The 24,318-nt window shown below is 38.2% G+C and overlaps 1 protein-coding gene across 1 annotated transcript in view; it reads left to right on the top strand.

Annotated features, from left to right (window-relative positions):
- The first annotated feature begins 312 nt into the window (after positions 1-312).
- MYBPC1 (myosin binding protein C1) overlaps positions 313-24,318 on the top strand; it is a 69,240-nt gene continuing 45,234 nt past the window's right edge. Inside the window, exons 1-10 of the mRNA XM_077772182.1 lie at positions 313-426; positions 4,326-4,428; positions 6,309-6,407; positions 15,320-15,415; positions 16,180-16,215; positions 17,835-17,945; positions 19,698-19,846; positions 20,171-20,288; positions 21,700-21,751; positions 23,820-23,876. Of these exons, the coding sequence (XP_077628308.1) occupies positions 313-426; positions 4,326-4,428; positions 6,309-6,407; positions 15,320-15,415; positions 16,180-16,215; positions 17,835-17,945; positions 19,698-19,846; positions 20,171-20,288; positions 21,700-21,751; positions 23,820-23,876 (935 nt within the window). The remainder of the gene's footprint in view (positions 427-4,325; positions 4,429-6,308; positions 6,408-15,319; positions 15,416-16,179; positions 16,216-17,834; positions 17,946-19,697; positions 19,847-20,170; positions 20,289-21,699; positions 21,752-23,819; positions 23,877-24,318) is intronic.

Genomic DNA, 24,318 nt, shown 5'->3' with positions numbered 1-24,318 from the left:
TCAGAGTGAAATTATGACAATAATGATGATAACCACAAGAGAGATTGTATATATGGTATTTACTCCTGCAGGAATTCATCCATTTCTACCAACAACTCTTAAGATAGGCTATGCTATTATTTCCATTGCATAGATGAGGAAATGGAGGCATATTCCACTCCTACAGAGAGGGCAACATCCATATGAGGTTTTGTGGCCATGACAATAAGGCCAACCAATTCACTACGAAAAATACAGTAATGTTTCTGAAAAGCCCATCAATCCAGTTCTGCCTCCACAAGGCTGAGCAGCTGAGAAGCGAAGTGCAACCCCATGTCGGGGAGTCCAGGTTCTGAGTCAGGCCGACCTGGGGCAGAGCTTACCTCCATCCTTCATGGGCTGTGGGACCTTTTCTCAGTTGCCATCTGCAAAATGGGGATAATTAAAGTACTGATTTCAGGGGCGCCTGGGTGGCTCAGTTGGTTAAGCATCTGACTCTTGATTTCATCATGATCTCACGGTTCATGCATTTGAACTTCACGTTGGGCTCCACACTGACAGTGCGGAGACTGCTTGGGATTCTCTTTCTCCCTCTCTCTCTGTCCTTCCCCTGCTCATACTCTTTCTCTCTCTCTCAAAAAATAAACTTAAAAATATTTTTTAAAAAGTACTGATTTAATAGAGTTGTAAAGATTATAAGAATTAATATACATTATGTCCTTCATGCAGTTGGTGCCTGTAAGTGGTTGTTATTTATTTATTCCTCCACTGATATAAAGTAACAGGATTTCTTTGATTTTAAGAAGGAAAAATCCTGGCTCTGCCTCCATACCAGACAGGCCTGTATTTTCCTACTTCTATTTCCTGCAAACATCCTAAAAATATCAGCATTAATATCCTATATTTTTGTAGTTCTGTAGTATGATACACTTGGCTGTTAATGACTGAAATTCTGTGGATTTGTTGGAAGTTGAACTAAAGCTTTTAAATTCTCATTTTGTTTTGATCTTGGGGCTTTTATATAAAACACTGGGGCCACAGACACAATGGAAATGGACAATTCACATTCAGAACACATTTACAGTTTCAATGTCCAAGATACCTCTTTTATTTATTTGATTAGAACTCATCCATGGCCTTACTTCCAAGTCAGGATTTTGAGTAACTACAGCTTCCCTTACAAAAATGGGATAGCTGCTGAGAAAGCATGATCAATGTGATAACCAAAGAAGCCCTTCTAATTCTTTTTTGTCAACTTACTATGCATTTAATGCATTTCCAACAATAAAATGAGGTCCCAGAGATGGGAAAGCAATGAAAAATCCCTGTTCTTATTCAGCTGGGAGGGAAAAGAGACACATATATACTGAGATAAATGGAAAATAATTAAAAAATAATTAGTGTATAAAGATTGTATTATCACATGGTCCAGAATGCAAAGAGGATAAGGGAGGGGAGCAGAAAGGAATAATTGTCTTGGGAATCTTAAGAGAAATGTCAAGATAGAAAAAGATTGACAAAATAATGGTGGTAGTTATAGTTGTAAATCATAGAGCTCTATCTACATGCAGAAACTGTGCTTATGCTTTGCATAGATTACTACCTTATTATTGTTATTTCACAGATGAGGACACCAAGGTTGATAGAGATTAAGAAATTGCCCCAGACTACACAACTAATAAAGCATAGAGTCAGGATTTGAACCAATGTCCATCTGATAAAATCACATGCAGAGAATAAACAAAAGGCCTGTTGGAGAGAAGACCATCACTCTTCTCCATGGCTGAAAGGTCAGAAGTTGAAAAGAGAAACCAGCTCCTGAATAGAGGGGTCACGGAGGCGCACTAAGAGGAGGGAGGGAGGAAGTGCCTGCTAGCAATGGCTTTGAATGTGAACCTGAAGAGTGTAGACCTCATCAAAGAGATAGCAGAGACCCTCTAGAGAGAATAACAGGAGGAAACACAGTTGTGTCATTAAGTAATCCCTGCAGCTATAGGGAAAGAGACTGGGGGTCAGAGAAATTGTCAGCAGTGAGAGCCAGGAAGGGGTTCTCAGGCATTGGGTGACAATGACCCTCTCCAAAAGATAGTGTGCCAAAAAAGTTGGGTTCTTGCTCTCAATATTCTGTTATCCGTGTGCTATAACAACTCACCCAAAGCCAAGAGGTCAACATTATACTTCCATTTCTGCACTCAAATCTCCGAAAATAAAATGCTTTTACCAAGCGTTTTGTCTTCTGGTACCAGAGATCCTTTCCATGATGTGGTGAAGAAACTAAAGCATTTCCTTTGGTGTCATACAATATCTTCAGACTACATTGTATCCTGCCACGTTACCTTCTGCCATAAGGGGATATGGTTTTTCTCCTTTGGTTTTATATTTTTCTCCCTCTTTAGTAAATGATAATGTACTTACTTATGGTCATCTGAATGAAAATAGTTATTTTTTTAATTGGAGTTTATACCCAACACAAAAATATTAGTGATGGAAGACGACATCACTGCATCCTGCCCTGTGTTGTTCCTTTCTGATTTCTGTTGGGGCTCAGTCCATTCTTTCCACATTCATTCCAGCCTGCCTAGACTGCACATACTGATGACCATTGGACCAAACTGGGTTTTTTGTTTTGTTTTGCTGTTGCTTTTTAAAAAAATACTTTAATTTAAATAATCTCTATACTTGAAGTGAGCCTCCAACTTATAACCCCACGATCAAGAGTCATGTATTCTAACACAGAGGCTGCCAGGTGACCCTGGGCCAAACTGTTTGTTTGAACTCTTGTCCTCTTTGCCTGGAAAGAGGCACTTGTGGGGAAAATGAGTTAAAAATTATAGATCTGGACAAAGACAAAACTCCTGGGATCCCTTGTGTGCTTATAATATAAAAACTTTTCTTTGATATTTATCAAGCTGAAAAGTTTAAAAGAGATCACCCTCATTAACTGCCTCTTCTTGCCATGGAATAGGAGAAGCTGATTCACACATATGTCACAAATTCCCAGTTCAGGGAATCCCTGGAGATTCAACAGGGGAAATNGAGATCATGACCTAAGTGAAAGTCAGACGCTTAACCGACTAAGCCACCCAGGCACCCCATGAACATAGTATATTCTTTAACAGAAGTTTCTTTAACAGAATTCACTGCCAGACTGCTCTATAATTCTGGATATCCAAAGCCAGGTATAAGACTTCAAAATCAAAGGTCTCAAAACTTTGGGTAAGTGTAGATAGAAATCTACTCCAGATATACACACTTTCAGAAATGACCAGAAGAGGGATTGATTCTGTTTCCCAATGAATAGTGGTTTGTCTTGCGATAAAAGGAAATTCTGCAGAGCCAGAGGATTTTGGTCTCATCATCATTCAGGAAGTATGTCTCATGAGGGTAGGATGATGTCAGAGATGCTGTAGTGTCCTCGCGCTCTGGGGAAAGCAAGCTCTCATTTCTGAGCACCATCCTTACCTGAGGCTCTACAGGATGTGAGTACTTTAGGCCCTAAGGGACATGCATGCCACTCACTGTGTCTCATTTCATCCTCTTTGCAACCAATGCATATAGGATAGGTGTCGTTTCTACTTTTCCAGAAAAGAAAAACAGGCTTAGTGCCATTAAATGCTCTGCCTGTTACCTGAGGAGATAATTAACTGGCAAGGACACTCTGGATCCCCATTTTACTTGTGCTCTGTCCATCCGTACACGATGCTACTTCCTGGAAATCTATAGAATACCATTTAGATCCTTACCTCACACCATATACCAAAAGGGAGAGTGTCTTAGTCACAGGTTGATGCTTTTCCTGCTCCATCCTTCTTGTCAATGCAGGTGATTGGCTGCCTGGAGTTGAGCACAGCCTGGGGCTGTGGAAAGTAGCTTTTCTCTGTGAGGAGTGAGACTAACACTTCTGTTATTCTTTTCATTTCTAGAAAATGAAGTGCCGGCTCCAGCCCCAGCCCCAGCCCCAGCCCCAGCTCCAGCCCCAGCCCCAGCCCCACCTCCACCCACAGGTGAGTAAAAACACTGCTTCACATGTTTGGGCTGCAAATACAGAGCATCCATCCAGCCCAGCATGATCTGGTCTCCACTGAAACCGTGAGTTTTAACCTAACTCCTACGGAGAAGTTGGATGACCACAGTCGTAACAGGTTCATAACAATAATGATAATGATGATAATAATAATACATTGTGTTTGTATAGTCCTCTCACTTTAATCTGATTTGGATAGCACATCATACACTTACGGAGACCCTTCTAGTTGTGCCAAAGTTGTTGTCATGTCCACGCGTTAGCATTGTAGGACCTGGGCCTCCAAGGGGATGAAGGATTTGCAGCGCTTTTTCACATATAGCTAAAGCCAAACAAAGCCCACATCTTTCTTGTGAACTACATCACCATCAAGCAGTTCCCAGGACAGTTCGGTGGCCTCCGAGGCTTAACTCCTCCACTTCTTAGTACGCTGTTGTCCCCCTGGAGACGACAACAACAACAACAACAAAAACAGGAATAAAGAGTTCCAGTGAGGGGCACCTGGTTGGCTCATCTTGTTGAGCGTCCAACTTAAGCTCAGGTCATGATCTCGCCGTTCGTGAGTTCAAGCCCCATGTCAGGCTCTGGGCTGACAGCTCAGAGCCTGGAGCTTGCTTCAGATTCTGTGTCTCCCTCTCTCTCTGCCCCTTCCTGGCTCATCTTCTGTCTCTCCCTCTCCAAAGTAAATAAACTTTAAAAAAAAAAAAAAAAGAGTTCCAGTGAACCCCTTGGGAGGTAGAGGTGATGCCCAGCAATAGTGGGCATTACTACTTCACACAACAGGTGAAGCCTGCTTTTACGTTCACAAAGACCTAAGGAAAAGAACAATATTGGACCCCTAAGTAGAAAACATTTCCCTCAATTCAGTTTGCTTACAACCAGGTAGAAAATAAAATACAGCCTGGAGAACCACCAAATATAATACAACCACTATATCGAAACATGAGGAAATACTATGAGAATCTCACAAGGCAATAAGTGATTTAAGGAAGGTTTCTTGAATTGACAATGTGGTGTGAAGTCAAGGGATGAAAGGTCACTGTAGACAAATACAGTTTAGATGACAGCAGAAACTGAAGAGGCCTCAGTTACTGGTGATGTTTTTGCATGGAAATTTATAAGGGGATGAGGCTCTTCCATCTGGAGATCATTTTCAGGAAGGCACTTTAAGAAATTTGGCTGTCCACAGAAGCCCCTTTGTCCAGCTAAGAATACAAAATTCACACACTCAAAACACATAGAATATTGCCATGTGTCAAAATAGGTGAACCGGGCTCAGTGTCATGTGAGTTCAAACAGGGACAATCTCAATTTAGTTTTCTTTTAACCAGAGTAGCTGTGTGACATTCTTCTTAGGATCTTCTTCTTTGGTATGCTTTCTCCTTGCACATACAAATTTATTTTTGCCAATATCGAGTACACTGAGAGCCTACAGGCCATTGCAGACATAATTTTCCCTTCTGTTCTTCAGATCTGTTGCTGTCACTGGGCCGGTTTAACATTCTCCTTATTATGACATAGGCATATTTCATATTCTTCATACAATACTGACCTCCTGTTGCTAAAGCAAGTCTCCCCCAAACTGTTAAAATAGTTATTAGTTAACTAAGATTCAGACCTCTACTTCACCTATCCAAAAAAAGAGAATCCATGCTTAAAATACTTCTTTTCTCACATACATCATAAGTCAGACACCATTTGCAAATATCTAAATTAATATGATTCTGGACAGAGAGAAGGAAGCCAGAAGATCTGCCTCAGCTGATGAAATTGGTTGTTACTGCTCTCATGTTGCCTTTATTGCCACTCTACTCAACTTAGAAAATTAGTATGTGTACCAAAATATTTTCTTTGAAACTATTGTAGAATTACGGATTTTATACCCTGACTCATTAATATAATATCATCTCGAAGTCCAAACAATTAGAATCATTACACGGGTCAAATTTTCTTAAAAAGTTAGTCCCTTTTGGGGTATAAAATGAAGTGACCCACATTTTATACTCACTTCTACACCAGCATGTTTAACACAGTCCCAGCAAAGCTAAGTATATTTTAACAAAATCTGTATTGCATGTATAAAGTGATCAGATTCCTTTTATTAAGTTTAATGTGATTCTAGATTATAAATTCCCAAATTCATAACTCATGTATAGCATAATAAATGAATATGTAGTGTCATTTATAATCTGTTCTGTTGTCATTAATTTCTTCTTTCCCACCCTCCACCCCATTGCTCATCACACAATTAAATAAATGCTTTCTTTAAGGCACTTTTAAAAATGTACTTGTATTTTCTACACAGAACCAAATAAAGAGAAGCAGGCTGGAACTACACCAACAAAAGGTGAGTTGGAAGGAGGGAAAGTGAGGCTGAATTCAACAAAATTAGAAGCAGAAAGAGGTCAGTAATGGTTCCCATGGTGGTCCCATCGAACTTCTCTGCATTACCTATCATTGGTGTGTTTTAGAGTTCTTCTTCTGCATCTTATCTGCATGACCAGTCAGCATGATGAAGGGTGCTTTGATCTGTTTTCATGATACACATTTTAAAAGAAAAACAACAATGATAAAAAATATCACAAGTATTTGTTGAGATGCCAGCAAATCAGTTGATAGTTTCCAAGTTACCATGTACGTGTGAAGGAAAAGAGGTGTCTGGTCTTCTTGGGATTATGCCAGTTTGGAAAGTTATCTGGATGACTCATTTTTTTAATGCAATGTTTTCATGTTACTGATGAATGGTTCCAGGTTTCACTCATAATTTTTAAGGCTAGTATCTCATTTTGTAGCACTGTATATTTTGCACAGATTTATATAATGGTTTAAATATATTGACAGTACAACCTTATGCAAACATTATGTTGCTCCTTATTGAATTGGAAACTCATTTATTATTGTAATATTATTCTATTTTTACTTTATGTGGAAATAGTCCAGTCTTAGAAAATGAATAATCTTTATCATGTACTACTGTGGATCTGTGTAATATTCATTCCTTTGTCTCTCCGTGGAGGAAGTCGTTGTCATTACTGACCACCTGTCCTAAGCTAAGGAGCATTACCCTTCTATGAAAGAAAGTTTTCACAGAGATAGATTAGAGAACTCTGCTTATATGTTTGTATTATCATGTTTAAAAGTACATCTTTTATTTGTGGATTTAATAACACAGTTTAAATTTTTGAATAACCAATTATTTCCTGATTGCAGTAAGATCTCTCTCTCTCTCTCCCTCTCTCTCTGTCTTTCTCTGGACACTACTCAAAAGCATGCTAAGTATTTATTTGTTCTTATTATGTCATAAATCATTACCTAATTCCTATGGTATTATTCTCTCCTATACATTAGTAAAATACTTTTTTCTTTCAGTACATTGGACCTCTCTTATTCAGTTAACTTGAACTTACAGTCTCATAAATGAACACATAATGTTAGTGCACTCTCTTTGTCCTTGACCTTAAGTAGCTTCCATGGATAGTAACATGAATAGTAATCTTGGCCACGTGGGCTACAGTCTGAAGGTTATTTGTTTATGGAATGCAGACAGTGCAAACTTCTAGAACTCTTTCCATGAGATGGGTTCAAGGATGTTTAGACATCCTGGCTGAAGCTATTGCAACATTATTCTCTATAAGGCCAGTGGCATGCCCCTCTGTTCCAAATTTAGAAAGGTGGTTGGACCAGGCTGTAAGGCTCAACCAACAAAGTAGATGATATAATTCCAGAGGGCAAGCTGTCAATGTTTAAACAAAGCCTATGCCTGGTCCTTAATGTGAAAAGTCATCATATTATATTTGTATGCTTAAATGAGAAAATGCCTTTCTGTAAGTTAAAATCAACCAATCAGCCAGTCAACCAATCAACAAAAACTCTTTTCTATATGTAGAACCCAGCATGATGAAATGCTTGACCAGATGTCTATGGAATCCTGAAATTAGCAGCACTTTTTCTGAATTTTGCAGAATTAAGCAAGGCCATGACCACATGTAGTCACACTCCCAGCAACATAAATGGCCCTGTTTCTATTTGCTCTCCATGATTAGGGAGCAAATCAGTTTAGGATAGAAAATGACATCCCTAAATAAAGAAGGTAAGTGGATGGAAGTTATTTTCTAATACACAGTCCTCTTCAGCTATTACTTTCATCAAGAGCAGGGAACTTTCAAAGAAAATGCTTATGTAAAAGGTAGACACGGTAATCACTGCTTTATGCATTTCCCTAGTTGAGAAAGAAGGCTTGCATAAGCATAAACAGGTGTAACAGACCTTTTCTCCAGCATTGACTAGAATGTCCCTACGTGTCCTTTACCCTTCCTCAGCTCTCAGTCCATCTCATTGTTTTCTAAGCATCAATTTAGGTTTCACACCTCTGTGCAGCTTTCCTGGACTGTCTTAGCTCTCTTTCATCTGCCCTTCATCCTCCTGATTTCTCTTGGACCTATTGCCTCTGGCTTTAAATCATTCTTTCCTCAGCCTAAGTGTCCATCAACAGATAAATGGATCAAGAAGATGTGGTTCATCTATACCATGGAATACTACATGGCAATGAGAAAGAATGAAATCTGGCCATGTGTAGCAACATGGATGGACCTTGAGGGTGTTATGCTGAGCGAAATAAGTCAGGCAGAGAAGGACAAATATCATATGTTTGCACATATAGGAGGATTAGGAGGAACTTGACGGAGGAACAAGGGGGAGAAGAAGGGCGGAAATGGTGGGGGAAAGGGAGAGAGGCAAACCATGAGAGACTCTTGAATGCTGACAAAAACTGAGGACTGATGGATGTGGGGGGAGGGGGGGATGGGCATGGAGGAGGGCACTTGTGGGGATGAGCACTGAGTGTTATGTGGAAACTAATTTGACAATAAACTATTTGTAAAAGAAAATAAAAAATAAAAAATAAAAAAACAAAACAAAACAAAAAAAAATCATTCTTTCCTCAACTTCATTACATACTAGTGGTTCACTCCTTCCCCTAACAGGTTGTAAGTTTTTTGACAGTCAGGCACGATGTCCTAACACCTCTTCCGTCCCCTTAGCTCATTTCTTCCAGTGTTTGGGAGAGAGCTGCATGCAGCAATTCTCTAATAAATCCTCGTAGAATGAATGAACAATTGAATTTCCAGGTAGCCTTAGCTGTTGGTCATATAGACAGCGATACTCTGGATAGATTTTTATTTCCATTTCCCATGTTTGCTGGGCAGGAATGTGAACATTGCCCACACACTCTTGAGTCAGTGAGATTCAGAATGAGACACTGGTGCTGTGCATCCTCAGAAGAAATGGGTGATTTTTACTGTGAGGCCAACTCACTTAAAACCATTGAGAATGGCCACTCCTGGATATTAGTACATTCTCAGCACTTAGTCTTCTATATAATTAGTTGAAGTATATTCAGTTAGTAGCTCTAACTGTCGCTACTAAGAAATTTTGCACAGCAATGTAAACTTAATATTTTTCTCAGGTTGCCTGGATCTTTCTGCAACAATCTGGAAACATTCTGAAAAAAATTTTTACAGCCACAGAATGTTGTTTCATTCCTATATCAATCTTATAAGTAGTGTCTGTGGTTATATTTTCTAACTCTTTCAGATTTACTTAGGGGCCTCTGTCTGGATATATTATAAAAACAATGCTGCTATGGCTTAGAATATTTCCAGAATAATAGATACCAATCAATGGAATGTTATGTGTAGGTTCTTTTCTACATGCTCAGTGGGACCAAAGATCCGTCTTTTATTCCAATGTCCATTAATTCAGCAAGTTTTCACTAAGTGTTGACTCTGTGCCAGGCATAGTTCTGGCTGCTGGGTCCTGTCCTTCTGGAGCCAACTTTAGGGAGCTTTGGAGGGGAGATTGATCATCAGCAGAAGACAGTGGCTTTCAGTTTTGGAAGCAGACAATTGTCACAGAGACCCATGTGTAGAAAATAATGTGGGTGATCAAGTGGGATCATAATTCTTTTGATCAGTCAGCCTTGTGCATGTGAACACAGGGAAATGAGATTGGGTCCCTTCTCTATCTTAACAGGCCCTACAGGAAGTTCAAAGCTAGTCTTGGGAGTGATTCCAGATGTGCCAGAGCATTAGAAGCAGAGATTACTTTGAAAACCGGTATTCACTTCAATGCCTAAGTTCTGGCGTTTAAAAACAATTTTTCTTTAATTTTTGAATCTTGATATGTTTTGGTAATCCCAAATGGGACATTTACTTCCTCTTTTTATTTTTCTTCCAGGAAAAAATATTTGCTTTTGGTAATCACTGCAAGTGAATAAAGACTTAATTTCTTTTTTCCAGGCATTAACTTTAATATTACCCCATAAACCATCATGAATGAACCTTGTGCATATTAAAGATCTCCTATAATTTGAGATGAAGAGCCTTTCACTTGGCATGAGTGTGGCTGGCAAATGAGGACATGAATCAGCGCAAGTTCTAGCAAGTTTTCTCCTAAATGATGTGATTTTTTTTTAATTCAAAGAATGATTACAATTTTTTGTCCTCATTTAGATCTTTTCTGCAATAACATTGTTCTGATGTTTTTAATTCACATGCTGAAATTTTTTGTATGCTATTTTACCTTTAGGTATCAGACAACCAACCATCCAATGTATTTTCTCTATGCTTTCTAATTATATTACTTCTTTGTAACAATCTTTGTTAAAAACTAATATCACTAATTGGTCTCTTGATTTCAGCTCAGGTCATGATCTCCTGATTCATGAGTTTGAGCCCCAGGTTGGGCTCCGTGCTGACAACATGAAACCTGCTTGGGATTTTCTCTCTCCCTTTCTCTCTCTGCCCTTCCCTCCCCCCAACTCTCTCTCTCTCTCTCAAAATAAATAAATAATCTTTAAAAAACTAATAAAGGGGCACCTGGGTGGCTCAGTCGATTGAGCATCCAGCTTCAGCTCAGGTCATGATCTCAAGGTTTGTGGGTTTGAACCCCGCCTTGTGCACTGTGCTGACAGCCAGCTCAGAGCCTGGAGCCTGTCTTCAGATTCTGTGTCTCCCTCTCTCTCGGACCCTCCCCTGCTCACCCTGTCTCTCTCTCTCTCTAAAAAATAAATAAAACATTAAAAAAAAATTTTAAACTAATAAAAAGAAAAAGAACTAGTATCACCATACATTTCAATTCTAAGACACAGCCATTATAAGATGCAACATTGATTTAATAGATTAGAGAAGAAAAAATTCAATAAATATATGTACTTACTGTAGGATGAATCCTGACTTTAGAAGTATCAAGGTGTGAGGGGCACCTGAGTGGCTCAGTTGTTTTAGTGTCCAGCTCTTGATTCTGCTCAGATCCTGATCTCGAGCCCCATGTCAGGCTCTGCTCTGAGTGTGGAGCCTGCTTGTGATTTTATCTCTCTCCCTCTCTCTCTGCTTTCTCTTTCACTCAAAAATAGATAAATAAACATTGAAAAAAACAAGAAATATCAAGGTATGAAGGCATGTGCCTTTCATTAAGAAAATATGAACCCGGGCACCTGGGTGGCTCAGTCGGTTAAGCATCCGACTTCAGCTCAGGTCATGATCTCATGGCTTGTGGGTTCATGCCCTGAGTCAGGCTCTGTGCTGACAGAACTTGGAGCCTGCTTGGAGCCTGCTTCAGATTCTGTGTTTCCCTCTCTCTCTGCCTCTCCTCCGCTCATGCTCTGTCTCTCTCTCTCTCTCAAAAATAAATAAATTAAAAAAATTTTTAAAGAAAATAAGATCGATTAATCAAATGCCACCAAACATGATGAATTCATGTCAGCTGTTGATTTTATTGCCTTCCATACATGGTTGTTGCTGCTGCTGTTAATTTGGTCACATGAGCCAATGTTTTCCACAACTCATTACTATGCTTGCGGAATTCAGAATTTGGTCGCAATCAAACAAGGTATTGTGTCAGTAGTTAAGTGAGGCTTGTTGAGAGTCACATATATTTTAATTTCACATGCTTTTTGGTCTTTTTAAAAATGTCAGCAATTGTCCCAAGTTTGTATGACTTAAAAACTTAATTTAAAAAGACAATTTAAATCAACCATAGCTAGAAGTTATTTTATGCCAAAGAGAATGTGTAGAATCATAAGAATCTATATATTCTATAATCTCTGGAGTTCTCTCCTTGCATTCCAGAGTCCATGTGTGCTCCCCTAAAATCCCAGGCTTGTAATACGAGACTGAGTTTTTTCTCTACTTTCCAGGCCCTCTTCTCTGGGAACTTCAGTTATTTAAAGAACCATTTTTATGGGTTTAAGAAAAATGCTATCTTCCCATGACCTAAGGACAAGTAATATTCTGCTTTGGTAAATCTCTCTTCCGTGAGCTGGGGGAGAGAGTCTACTGGTCCGGTCTGTGGTCTTCAGATATGTGGTATTCTAAAGACCCCCAAACAGATGTTTTTCATCATCATTGTAGTGACTTTCAAATAGAAAAGAAGGAAACTATGGCTTATGTATTGTATTTTTTGTTTTGTTTGAAAATGTTCTTTGTATGATGCATTGGCTTTCATATATATGTTGTTGAACGAGGCACAACCCACAACAGTTGGATATTCCATTTCCCTTCTAGCAGTAGAAACTGTTTTCCCATAGTAAATAAGAAAATTAGACCTTTCATTCTCATCCAATTCAACCAAATTCAAGCAGGCAGGTTTTTAAGAATTTAAGATCAGAATCTAGCATCTTAACTACATTCCCCAATATAATGTGATGCCAGGACCAAAGCTATTTTTGAAAAATTTTTAATGTTTTATTTATTTTTGAGAGAGAGACACAGTTTGAGCAGGGGAGTGTCAGAGAGAGAGGGAGACACAGAATCTAAAGACAGCCTCCAGGCTCTGAGCCAGCTGTCAGCACAGAGCCCGACGCAGGGCTCGAACTCAGGAACCGTGAGATCATGACCTGAGCCAAAGTTGTACACTTAACTGACTGAGCCACCCAGGTGCTCCCAAAGCTACTTTCAAAGGAAGGAATCATAAAATTGGCTCTTTGTCAATTATGCTTCCTAGAACTTCAGTAGCGTTGAAAATTTATGTACAACGAGGGGCACCTGGGTGGCTCAGTCGGTTAAGCGTCCGACTTCGGCTCAGGTCATGATTTCACGGTTTGTGGGTTCGAGCCCCGCATCAGGCTCTGTGCTGACAGCTAGCTCAGAGCCTGGAGCCTGTTTAAGATTCTGTGTTTCCCTCTCTCTCTGACCCTCCCCTGCTCATGCTGTCTCTATCTTTCTCTCAAGAATAAATAAAATGTTTAAAAGAAAAGAAAAGAAAATTTATGTACAACGAAGCACCGTTTGAGAAGTAATTGGTTTTTGGAAGTAATGTGGGATCATCCAGAGTTATCATCATGACCCTCTGATGCACTGCTTTAATATGTGGTGCCTTGTAGTCTAAAATAATTGTGAACGTCCCTCCAAATAGTTTTAACACTTAGTGAACTCTGAAACTACTCACCCATCAAATTTCTGCTTAACAAATGGATTCTCTTTTCACTTTCATTTTATGAAAGTATGTAAATACTCTTTTCTCAATCATTTTGCATTCTAATCAATTAATTCACTACGCACAGCGCACAAAACAAACTAGCAACCACAAAACCTGTATAAAATAAAGTGTTCATTCGACTCAAAATGGTTCCAGCTTTTAGTTTCTAGTTAAAGATGCTCCTTTCTAGGATTTGGTTGAGTTTTAAAACTTCATTTTCAAGAATTTTGACAGGACTTTAAATCAAGACTCTACATATTTCAGGAAATAAAAGCCTTTGAATAGGTTACAAGAATAAAATACTAAACACTGAATGATTTAAATGCATGAAATATAATATAGAAAAATCTCAAGGTATTTTATTTTTGGTTATGTAAAATTGTGATTATCTAACAGTCTTCTGTAATAAATAGCTCCAAAATACCTATACTTCCCCAAATGCACGATTTTGTGGAATGTTAATGGATGTTCCAGGAGAAAAGGATTGAAAAGTGCACTAAGTTTGGGAAAGGCTAACTGCTGTCTCACTTCTGTTTCCACCCCTCAGTGCCCATTAGCATACGGAAGTCTGCAATACCCCTCAGTAAGCGTACACCCATACAATACAATATAATACATTTAACTTTATTTAGCCTAGCATTTTCCAAGCTTCTTTGATCCCAGAAAATTTCCTTTGAAGAATCCCAAATTCCACAGTGTTCAGTGAATCCCCTCTTGGATTTCAAAGACATGACATTAAGTTTTTCTACACATTACATTAGTTACTTTGTTAAAAAGTAATAACACATATGCCTGGTTGGCACTTTCAGAAGAGAAAGTTCAGGCTAGTGAATAATCTTTATACTAAATATTCTAATAGTTTATATTATATATAATTACATATAGTATTATATAATTATAATTATGATATATTATATAAAAATGTGCTATTTTACTTTTTGTCAGGAATTTTTAAAGCACTTTAAAATTAACAGCCATATACATGTATTTTCTGTATTGTATTTTATATATGAGTCATATGAGTTTGTGTTTTGAAATTCACAATTATTCTAGTGTTTTAAGTACAAAGATTACTATTATTTACACTAACATTAGTTTTTATACTTTGAGAAAGGAAGGGCAGAGGTTCAGATAACACCAAATGCCTATTTAAACATCTAAAATTAGAAAGACGCCTTGAAATTCAGACAGTTTAGAAAAGGAGAATTATTCAGTGCCTCTGCACATAAATACTATCAGGCATATTTTGAATTTTACAAATATGCCTTCATAAATATTTTTTAAATTATATAGCATTGGCCAATAGCAATATAATCATGGGAAAATGCTCATAAAGTTCCTAAAATAAATATTGGTAAACTTAGTAAGTATGACAAATTGATTTATCTTAGTTAATGTAGTTAGTGTTGTCTTGTATCTCTTAAATATAAAAAGGGAATTAATCACAAGGTTTTGGGGGATGGGAAAACAAATTATCTTTCATGTACACTTTTTTATGCCTATGCTCAAATGACTGTGGCATACAAATTATGTTTGACATCGACTTTATTTACAAAATAAGAACTCGAAAACACCTCTGTTGTTGATTTTGTCAGGGTTTATTTTTTAGCATTAAATTTTTTCCTACCTACAATCACATGAAACGTTTGCAGAGTTCCATTTCTCAATCTATGCTTTCATTGGATTTCTCTATTCTCTCACCCTTTTATTTATTTGTTTTTCTCTTTGGTCTGTAATACTGAGTTTCATCTTTCAGGTACCGAGTCTTCTAAGGCTAACTTATCAGTTCACAGTGTTTTGTGTGTTTTCTCTCATTTTTTTTTCAGCTTTCTCTTTTTGCAGGAGATTCAGGACAAAGTCCTTTTCTTCTTGACTTTTTCTTCCTATTTGTTGTTTCAGATGAAGAGGAAGCCTCCACGCCTAGTGCTGTGCCTCCAGGTTAGGATGATTCCAATTCTTACCCCACTTTGTAATTTATTGTCAATTGACAGTAAAGAAAAAGAAAAGGCAGAGGACCTTGATGAGACAGTGTGCAGAGAGGGGGCACCAGCTTTTGCCCTTGCTAACACCAGCAGGGAAAACTTGGGCTTTAATGGTGGTTTGTTTTTTTTAAATAAAAGGAAACTTTCTTTGTGAAATAAATAAGATTAATAAATCTTGGGTATGAATTTTAAGGACAAAAAAGTTTTTCTTCCATTTCCAGCTATATGCTCTTGTCCCCTGTTCTTCAGATATGTGAATTATTTTATTACTATTTCTTAAATGAGACATGCTTTTTTTTTTAATATTTTTATTTATTTCTAGGAGAGAGAGAGACAGCATGAGCAGGGGAGGGTCAGAGAGAGAGGGAGATACAGACTCAGAAACAGGCTCCAGGCTCTGAGCTGGCAGTCAGCACAGAGCCCGACGCGGGGCTCGAACCCACGAACCGCGAGATCATGACCTAAGCGAAAGTCGGACGCTTAACCGACTAAGCCACCCAGGCGCCCCAAATGAGACATGCTTTTTATAGATGCGTTCATACTTGAAGCTCTACTAATTTTCCAAACAAGCCGACTTCAATTTTTTTCCCCCAAGCTGACTTCAGTTTTTTCTCCCCATCATGAGGAGACACAGGGTTTAGGGGAATCCAAGAAGGTTGAGGTCAGCTCTCCATCTTCACTCCTTGCCCTTGTATCATCCGAATCACACTTTCCTTTCAGGTGTGGGTAGTCGGGCCCTGGAAAGAAAAGATTCAGGTGAGCACTCTCCTGCAGTAAGGCGTTTTGACCACATCCTAATATAAGTCACTAATGATCTCATTTCTTGAAGCTGTTTTGATTCTAATCTTTGTTTTATTCCGTTTGTAGCTTTTTTAAAAAAGCAATCTTTTATTACGAAACTTCTTACAAGAAAACTAATGTATTGAGAAATGATTAATTTTGCATGACACACACACACAAATACAGGAATTTAGCCACATGTATCACAGATTTCTTTGTTTTATTTTAAGTATCATTTTTTGACATATATCAAGTACAAAGAGATTAAGAAACTGAAAATCTCCATATTGGGGATATGCTAAAGTTAGAGAATAATTCACATTTCTCTAGAATTTTATTACAGTTTGTAAAAACCTCCAAATGCATCTTGTCAGCAGTTACTACAATTTTGTGAGGTCATTCATTCATTCAACAAATTCCTGTTAAAGGCTCCCTACAATCCTACTGTGGGCCTCATATACGCCACGCACTTTTGCAGACACTTGTGGGTATAGAATAAAACAATACAAATTCCTGCCCTCTTGTTCCAAATATGAGTGAGCACAACTCATTCTTACCATGAATATCACAGACATTCATACACACACACACACACGTAATCATATAACTACATTGTATAACTTCATTGTGGAAATGATGATCTCTAAGGATAGCATGATTGATACCTGAAAACTAAAATAACTAAATGTACATTTCCTTCTTTTCAAGAAACACTAACAGAGAGTTGGCAACCCAGGTATTTTTTTTCCCCAGTTACTAAGTGGCTGAAACTGAACTTCTCTGCGTTTAGCTCTTAGAGACAGAGGGAAGGAATGTCTACAGTTCTCTCTCCTGCCCTCCTTGCTGGAGTTGACTGCTGATTAATACCAGCTCAGCACTTGGAGTACAACCTAGAAGATGAAAATAAGATTCACTTTCAGCTTCTCTCTCTTCATGGGAAAGCCTCAACGAGTCGATTTTTCTTTTTCTGTTTTCCCCTCTTGCAGGATGCACTTAGTATTCTTGAAACTTCTGCCTGCACGTCATGATCCCTTACTTAATTGTCAAACTACTGCTTCATTTATGCAACTTCAGTGGAATCATCTAATCATATAAAAGCAAGGAATCTAGAAATATCAGGCTAGGTTTGGCTCTCTGATCCTTCCCAGTTGACCAGTGAACTGATTTATCTCTTTAGTCTTTTCCAGCTCTGTTGTTGTATAGATGTGGCACATTATAGTCATTTGCCTATTATGACACAGTTCTGCTTTAATATACTTCCTACCATTATTTATCTGTTAGGGGACAGACAGGATGGGGAAACTCTGGCTGCCAACAAACACAGAGTAACAACCTACCTGAAAAGCTTTACTATTTCTAGGAATTAGAAAATGTTCTTTATCCTGTTATGGAAGAGGCATCCCTTCTAACAATGGGAATCTGTCACTCTTTACTGACGGCTTCAGGGGAGATGGATGGAAAGAATGATGTTATATTTATCCAGGTTTATCGGACAAAGAAAAGCTTCAGCGTTGACAAGAAGGACAAACCCAGGTAAGTCTGCCTAAGAAGAACCTGGCCCTGAAATGATCCTTTCCCTCCTTCCTTCTCATTAGAATGGTCTCTTGGCGAATCACCTGCTGGGGAGGAACAAGACAAGCAGAACGCCAATTCCCAGCTATCCACCCTCTTGGTGGAGAAGCCCCAAAGCGGATCAGTGAAAGTTGGTGAGTACCAAGCATTAAATCTTGCTTTCTTTTGAAATGGAGGTGAAATTCACATCGCATAAAATTTACCATTGTAAAGTGAACAACCAGTGGCTATTAGTACACTCAGTGCTGTGCATCCACCATCTCTATCTGGTCCCCAAACGTTTTCATCACGCCAAACAGAAACTGTATACCCCACTAAGCAGTTCCTGCCCCTTATCCCTCCCCCAGCCCCTGGCAACCACTAATCTGCTTTGTCTCTATGGATTTCCCTATTCTGGATATTTGGTGTAAATGGAATCACACAGTATGTGACCTGTTATGGCTGGCTTCTTTCCAATAGCATAATGTTTTCAAGTTCCATCCAAGCTGTAGTATGAGTCAGTACTTCATTCCTTTTTATGGCTGAATACTATTCTATCATATTTATTTACTAAATCCTGCTTTTTATAACCTGAAAAGGAGAGTGACAGCTATCATTTTAGTAACTTTCAGCACATAGTTGTTGAGTTCCTGGACTCTGGAGCTAGGTTGGGTTCAAATCACTTTCCTCATCTATAAAATGGGGATACTACGTGTGGGGTGGTTTGAACAATGCCTGGCATATCTTAAAGCTCTGACCAATGATTACTGTCAATTACAGCACAGTTATTCCATAAGATGTTTACAAATCTACACACATACCATATGATAATATATAGTATCTCAGCAAAAACTAGTGGACAGAGGGTTCAACTTTAGGGATATTCATTCCAAAAATATTGATTACACATCTGTTTTAGACACTGTGCTGAATACTGAGTATAAGATGTGAGAATTCAGAACTTACAGTATTTTTTTAAGTTTATTTACTTATTTTGAGAGAGAGAGAGTGGGAGGGGAGCAGAGAGAGAGATAGAGAAAGAATCCCATGTAGGCTCAGTGCCGTCAGCACAGAGCCCAAAACAGGGCTCCATCTGACTAACTGTGAGGTCATTACCTAAGCCAAAATCAAGAGTCCGATTCCTAACTGACTGAGACACCTAGATGCCTCAGAACTTTCAGTCTTAATGAGAGGAACAGACAATGAGAAATTAAACAAACAGATAATCACAAAAGCCAAGTGCCATGAAGGAAATAAACAGGATGGTAAGTTAGAGAATACCTGGGGGTCCAGGAATTTTCACAAAATAAGTCTTTATAAGGAATATATTGTGATCAGAACAAATGAGCACATAGCTGATTGACTGTATTCTAAAATTACTTCTTTCAGGTCTAGAATATAGAAGCACATTGCATGTTGATGGAAATATTTGCTTCCCTTTAGTTTCTAGAAGACACAAAGTGCTTGGCTGAATGCTAGGCTAGAATTTTTATGTCCTTAGGTCCCAAAGAATAAATATAAATAGATAAGCAGTTTATTTCAGAAAGATCAATTTTATTTAGTCATATTTAGTCATGTAAATCTGGACTTCCCATCATCTTACCTAACAAAAAGGATGGAAAAAATTCATACATTTGTGAGGCTTTCCATTTTTATTTCATATATATATGATAAAGCCAAACAAAAATTATTTTCACTGATTAAACCATTGCTCCTTTTCTGCCTCATAAACTCCAAAAGCAGAGCAAGTTGGAGTATCCTAAGAATTCCTAAGGCATGCATAAAAAATCAGGGCACCAGGCACATTGCAGCCTCTGCAGTGCAATCCTGTGCAACTCCTTCCAGTTGAGAGCAAATCTAATGGCACTTTTTTAAGCCACAGCCTGAATCGCTTGTGCTTTTTCTAGGTGAGAATATCACCTTTATAGCCAAAGTCAAGGCTGAAGACCTTCTTAGAAAACCCACCATCAAATGGTTCAAAGGGAAATGGATGGACCTGGCCAGCAAAGCTGGGAAGCACCTCCAGCTGAAGGAAACCTTCGAAAGGCACACTCGGGTATGGCTCTCATCTCCTGGCATGGGGGTTAGGCTAGGTCATTCCTTCTGTGTCATTTTCAGATTCAGCTTTGAGAGATTTCAGTCCCAGAAAATTCTCTAGAGTTACCATTCCTAGTGCCTATACTCAAGCCTGGTTGCCCTGCTGTGTCCTAAGTTGGGGAGCACATTGACCCCCTCCTATGTTGACGGTGCTGTGCTGGAGCCCCCAGATAGAAAAACAACGTTAAGCCAATGCTGAGGAATTTCAAAAATAACTGAAATGTGATAGCTTCTTTCAGTTGGCAAAGCTGAGCTGAAATGTGCCAGATGCGTTTTGTTGCAGGTGTACACATTTGAGATGCAGATCATCAAGGCCAAAGAGAACTATGCAGGAAACTACAGATGCGAGGTCACCTATAAGGATAAGTTTGACAGCTGCACATTCGATCTTGAAGTACATGGTAAGAGAGTTTTCTTGTCTGGATAGATGTTTTCTCCCCCATGGGATGTGAGGGGATAGAGGAGAAGAAGGTCATTTAATACTATGAGATTTTGAAAATAAAGTTTTCTTTCAAACTGTGTGTGTTTCTGATTATGGTAGTCTCAGCAAGCCTGCTGAGTTAAATTGTTATGAAGCAGTTTAGAAATGGAATTTTGGGGATTTTACTGCTAAATACCTCTTGCCCATGGTATCTATATTCCTGCAATCTTCTGGATAAAGGCTGATGCCATTTTTTCTTCTACTGAACGTGTCTGTTTCATTGGGTCCACATATTCCCACTTAAGTCTGGGGATAATTTCATATGGTACCCAGGATGTTAGGATACCCAGGTGGAAGGGAGGATTTCTCTTCTAAGACAGTTCTCCATCCATATGTTCTGTGTGGTGCCCAGAGTAAATTTAATAGGGCAAATGTAAATAGTGGGGGGGGGGAACCCACTTCTATAAGTATACAAAGAGAAAGTTGACTTAGGAACAAAGATCATAAACTTAAGATGAATCCAAAGTGTGATACAGCTACAAGAAACAAAGCTGGTATAATTTAACGCTGGGCTATAACAAGTGGAATAGGATCTAGACTTAGGAAATGTTACTCCTGCAACATGCTACTGGTTCCACATTTAGAGTAATGTCTTTTGCCATGGGCACCATACATCAACCTGGATCTCTTCTGGAGTAAGGTACCCAGGAGGATGAAGAACCCAGAAACCGTACCCTAGTCAGCTGAATGTGGTGAAAGAGGCCAAGCATACATAACTCATAAATAGGGGAAGTGCTATCACACAAAAGCATTTCAGACAAATTCAAATTTAAAGGTAGGGATTATAAGGAGGTGAATTTTTTTTGGTCTCAACTTTAGCCTGAGCTCTTTCATTAAAGCTATGTAAACAGTGTGGGAAGGGTATGAAATCCCCATTTCAAGAGAGGCCAAGTAAAGCCTACAGAGATTTCTGTATCAAGTGGGAGTCTGGTCCTGAGCAGTGCCTCTTCAACTGGCCAGGCATCTCTGAGAATCACCTGAAGGGCTGTTAAAGAATACTGACTTCTGGGTGCCCATCCCTTATCTGGTGAATCGAAATCTCCAGCAAGGGGATCAAAAAGTTAATTTTTTTTTAAGTTCTTCAGGTGATTCTAGTGGGAAGGCAGGTAGAATGACAACTGGATATATACCTCCTTCAGTGCCCACATAAATTCTGTGTGAGGGAGGATGAGGTATGATGCCTCAGCAGCTCAGCCATCCAGGAGGAGAGCCATCCCCCACTCTACCTGGTGTTCCTTCCATCTGAGGAATCCCCACAGCCTGGAAAGGAACTGAACACAAAATTGCCTTCGTAATGGGTATTTATTTTATTGTTTTCTTTCCTTTCAAAGAATCTACTGGGACTACTCCAAACATTGACATCAGATCTGCTTTCAAGAGAAGGTAACTTCAAAAGGGGAATCTAGGTAGCTTTGGTATAACGTGCAAGTGGAGGGCTTTAAAAACACTTATTTCCTTCCTCCTCACTCTGTCTTCCAAATGAGAACACCTCTTTCATCAAACATACTATATATACAAAGGTTAGTGTTCTAGAAAAGCTATAGGTTTACTGTCAAATCAGTTATATACTGATCATGTTTTAGATTATTCCAGTCATAGTGAAGCTCCCATTTTTTTTCAGGTTTCACAGTTGCCTTTTGAAAACACAGTTGCCTTTAATCTCTTCACATGCGACTTCATCCTTAATTACATTATTTTCTACCAAATGGCCAAGAAAGATGTATAATAATATTGCATCAGTTAAGTAATGTCAGAAAACTTTTATTTATGTTGCTTTTCATGTAGAAATTACTTATAGAGCTATTTACTCATGTGCCCAGAAAACCACAATTAAATAGTGACTTACTGAAGTTAGAGCTATTTAAATATGGATTATTAAATGAAAGACCACTGAGTCCACTAGAATAAAGAAAACTATAGAAAGGCAAAGTATAGATACCCATTTGATTTACTTTGTAGTTGCCAAGGCTGAAAAATTGAGGGTTGGGGGACAAGGAAGAAAATTGAAAACAAAAAAAAAGTTCTAGTCTATAGAAAATGTAACTAGCCCCTTCCAGACATGATCTTACTCTCTGTACTTAATTTTTCCATAATGTGAGTTCATTAATGAGAACAAATGTTTTGTTCTTCTTAAGACTGAATCCACTTAGCTTTGTTGAATAAGAAAAGCCATCCCAAACTATCATAAAGTAATGATTTAGTCTGTTAAAAAAAAGCATATTTCTCTCCTAAATTATGAATAAATGAACATTTTAATTACTTAAAAATGTATTTAATATTACCTGATCAATAAGTTGTTATTTTTTAAGTCATAAGTTTGAATCCTATTACTTTCCTCCTCCTTCCCTTCCTCCATGATCAGCAAATGCTTAGGTCTAAAACTATGCTCATCCTATGTACAAGCATAGTCTAAGAGAGGGAGATGTAATCTACTAAGTTTTGTGCTTTAATAGAATAGAAATGTGTCTACTTCAAAAGGTCTTCTCTAAATACCTGCTATTAAAGAAATTTTGAAACCACATCGAGTTTAATTCTTATAATTTACGTGTTATACACACTGTTTTTAAACCCGCAGACTCTTTTCTTAGAAACCATAACTAACATTTGTAAAGAGCAGGAAACAAAATCTTCATTTAAAAATTAAACATGTAAGTAAATATGTAGTGCCATTTAAATGTCAGCTCCATAGCTTCTATTTAGAGTTTCTATGAAATCATGAAGGTGGCTGCATGCCTGATTTAAGATGCATTTCTCTATAGGAAAGCACTCCTAGTAAAGGGCTCATCAATAATTCAAAGTCAAATTTTTGAAAAATACATTTCAAAAGGTATAAGTATCAACAAGAAAATGAAAAGCTTAAAATGATTTTCCTTTAAAACAGAAAGGAATGCATCTTTTAAAAAGCTCTGCACTAGCTCCATTTTTGTTATGTTGGTATCACATTATCTGATTCAACTATTGATGGACACAAAGAAGTTACCTTTGAATATAAGCTTTGTACTTATATATTTGACACTGGTATGCTTCATCCTCCAAGCCAATCTCTGACATGAATAACAGAGATCAGCAAAAGTCCTTTGCTTTTTACACAGGAATGTTTCTACAGCCCCCAATTTGAAAAACAAAGTACTTTGTGTTGCTTGGCTTAAGTGCATTTGTGTTACTCTGTTTTAACACAAATCCAAGCAGTTTTATATATGCAATCTACAAAAATGTGTCTTCTGAAATCGTAGAGTAACACAAGCTCTTCGTGTTTACTTTTCCACAAGTACATACTCCAAAACTTAAAATGTCACTTGTGTGAAAAGAAATAGTTTGTGTTTGATTTAGTCCCATGACTTGTGTGCCAGTACAAAATTGCATATACGTTATATGTAGAGTGTTTGGGGGAAACTGTTGTGTATATGTCTCAGCATTAAAAACAGATTTGCTTTTCTTTTGTTAATGACAGTGGAGAAGGTCAAGAGGATGCAGGGGAACTTGACTTTAGTGGTCTCCTGAAACGTAGGTGAGAACCAAGCGATGGAGTGAGGCGCTGTGGCCTGGATATCTTTTAGACACCTACTGAGAGAAGTCAAGTTTAAAGTGAATGTTTTTCAAAGAATTTCTCATTTCTTAAAATGTGTTTCGCTTATAGAATATAACACAGAATCAACTAAGAAAGAGACAGAAAAACCACTGCATACTAATCTGCTAAAAATTTTAGCTGATGCTTTTTAACCTTCTTTTTAATCTTTCATGAGTTTCACATATGTTCTTAGTTGGGGATGAAGAGATCTGAAAACTTGGGCAAAAGACTGAACTACCTAGAAGCCTCTGATTTCTCTAATGATTTCAATCATTTCAAGCATGATTCTTTGTCATGACCAAATAAATAGAGCCTCTATTCTCCTGTCTTTGATATTTTACCAAAAAGTCAATTTCACAATTTTGGTAAAAGTCTCTCCAGG

The sequence above is a fragment of the Crocuta crocuta genome, unplaced genomic scaffold (genome assembly GCF_008692635.1).
Source record: "Crocuta crocuta isolate KB4526 unplaced genomic scaffold, BGI_CrCroc_1.0 scaffold216, whole genome shotgun sequence".
NCBI lineage: Eukaryota > Metazoa > Chordata > Mammalia > Carnivora > Hyaenidae > Crocuta > Crocuta crocuta.
This window is presented reverse-complemented; position numbering and strand designations above follow the sequence as displayed.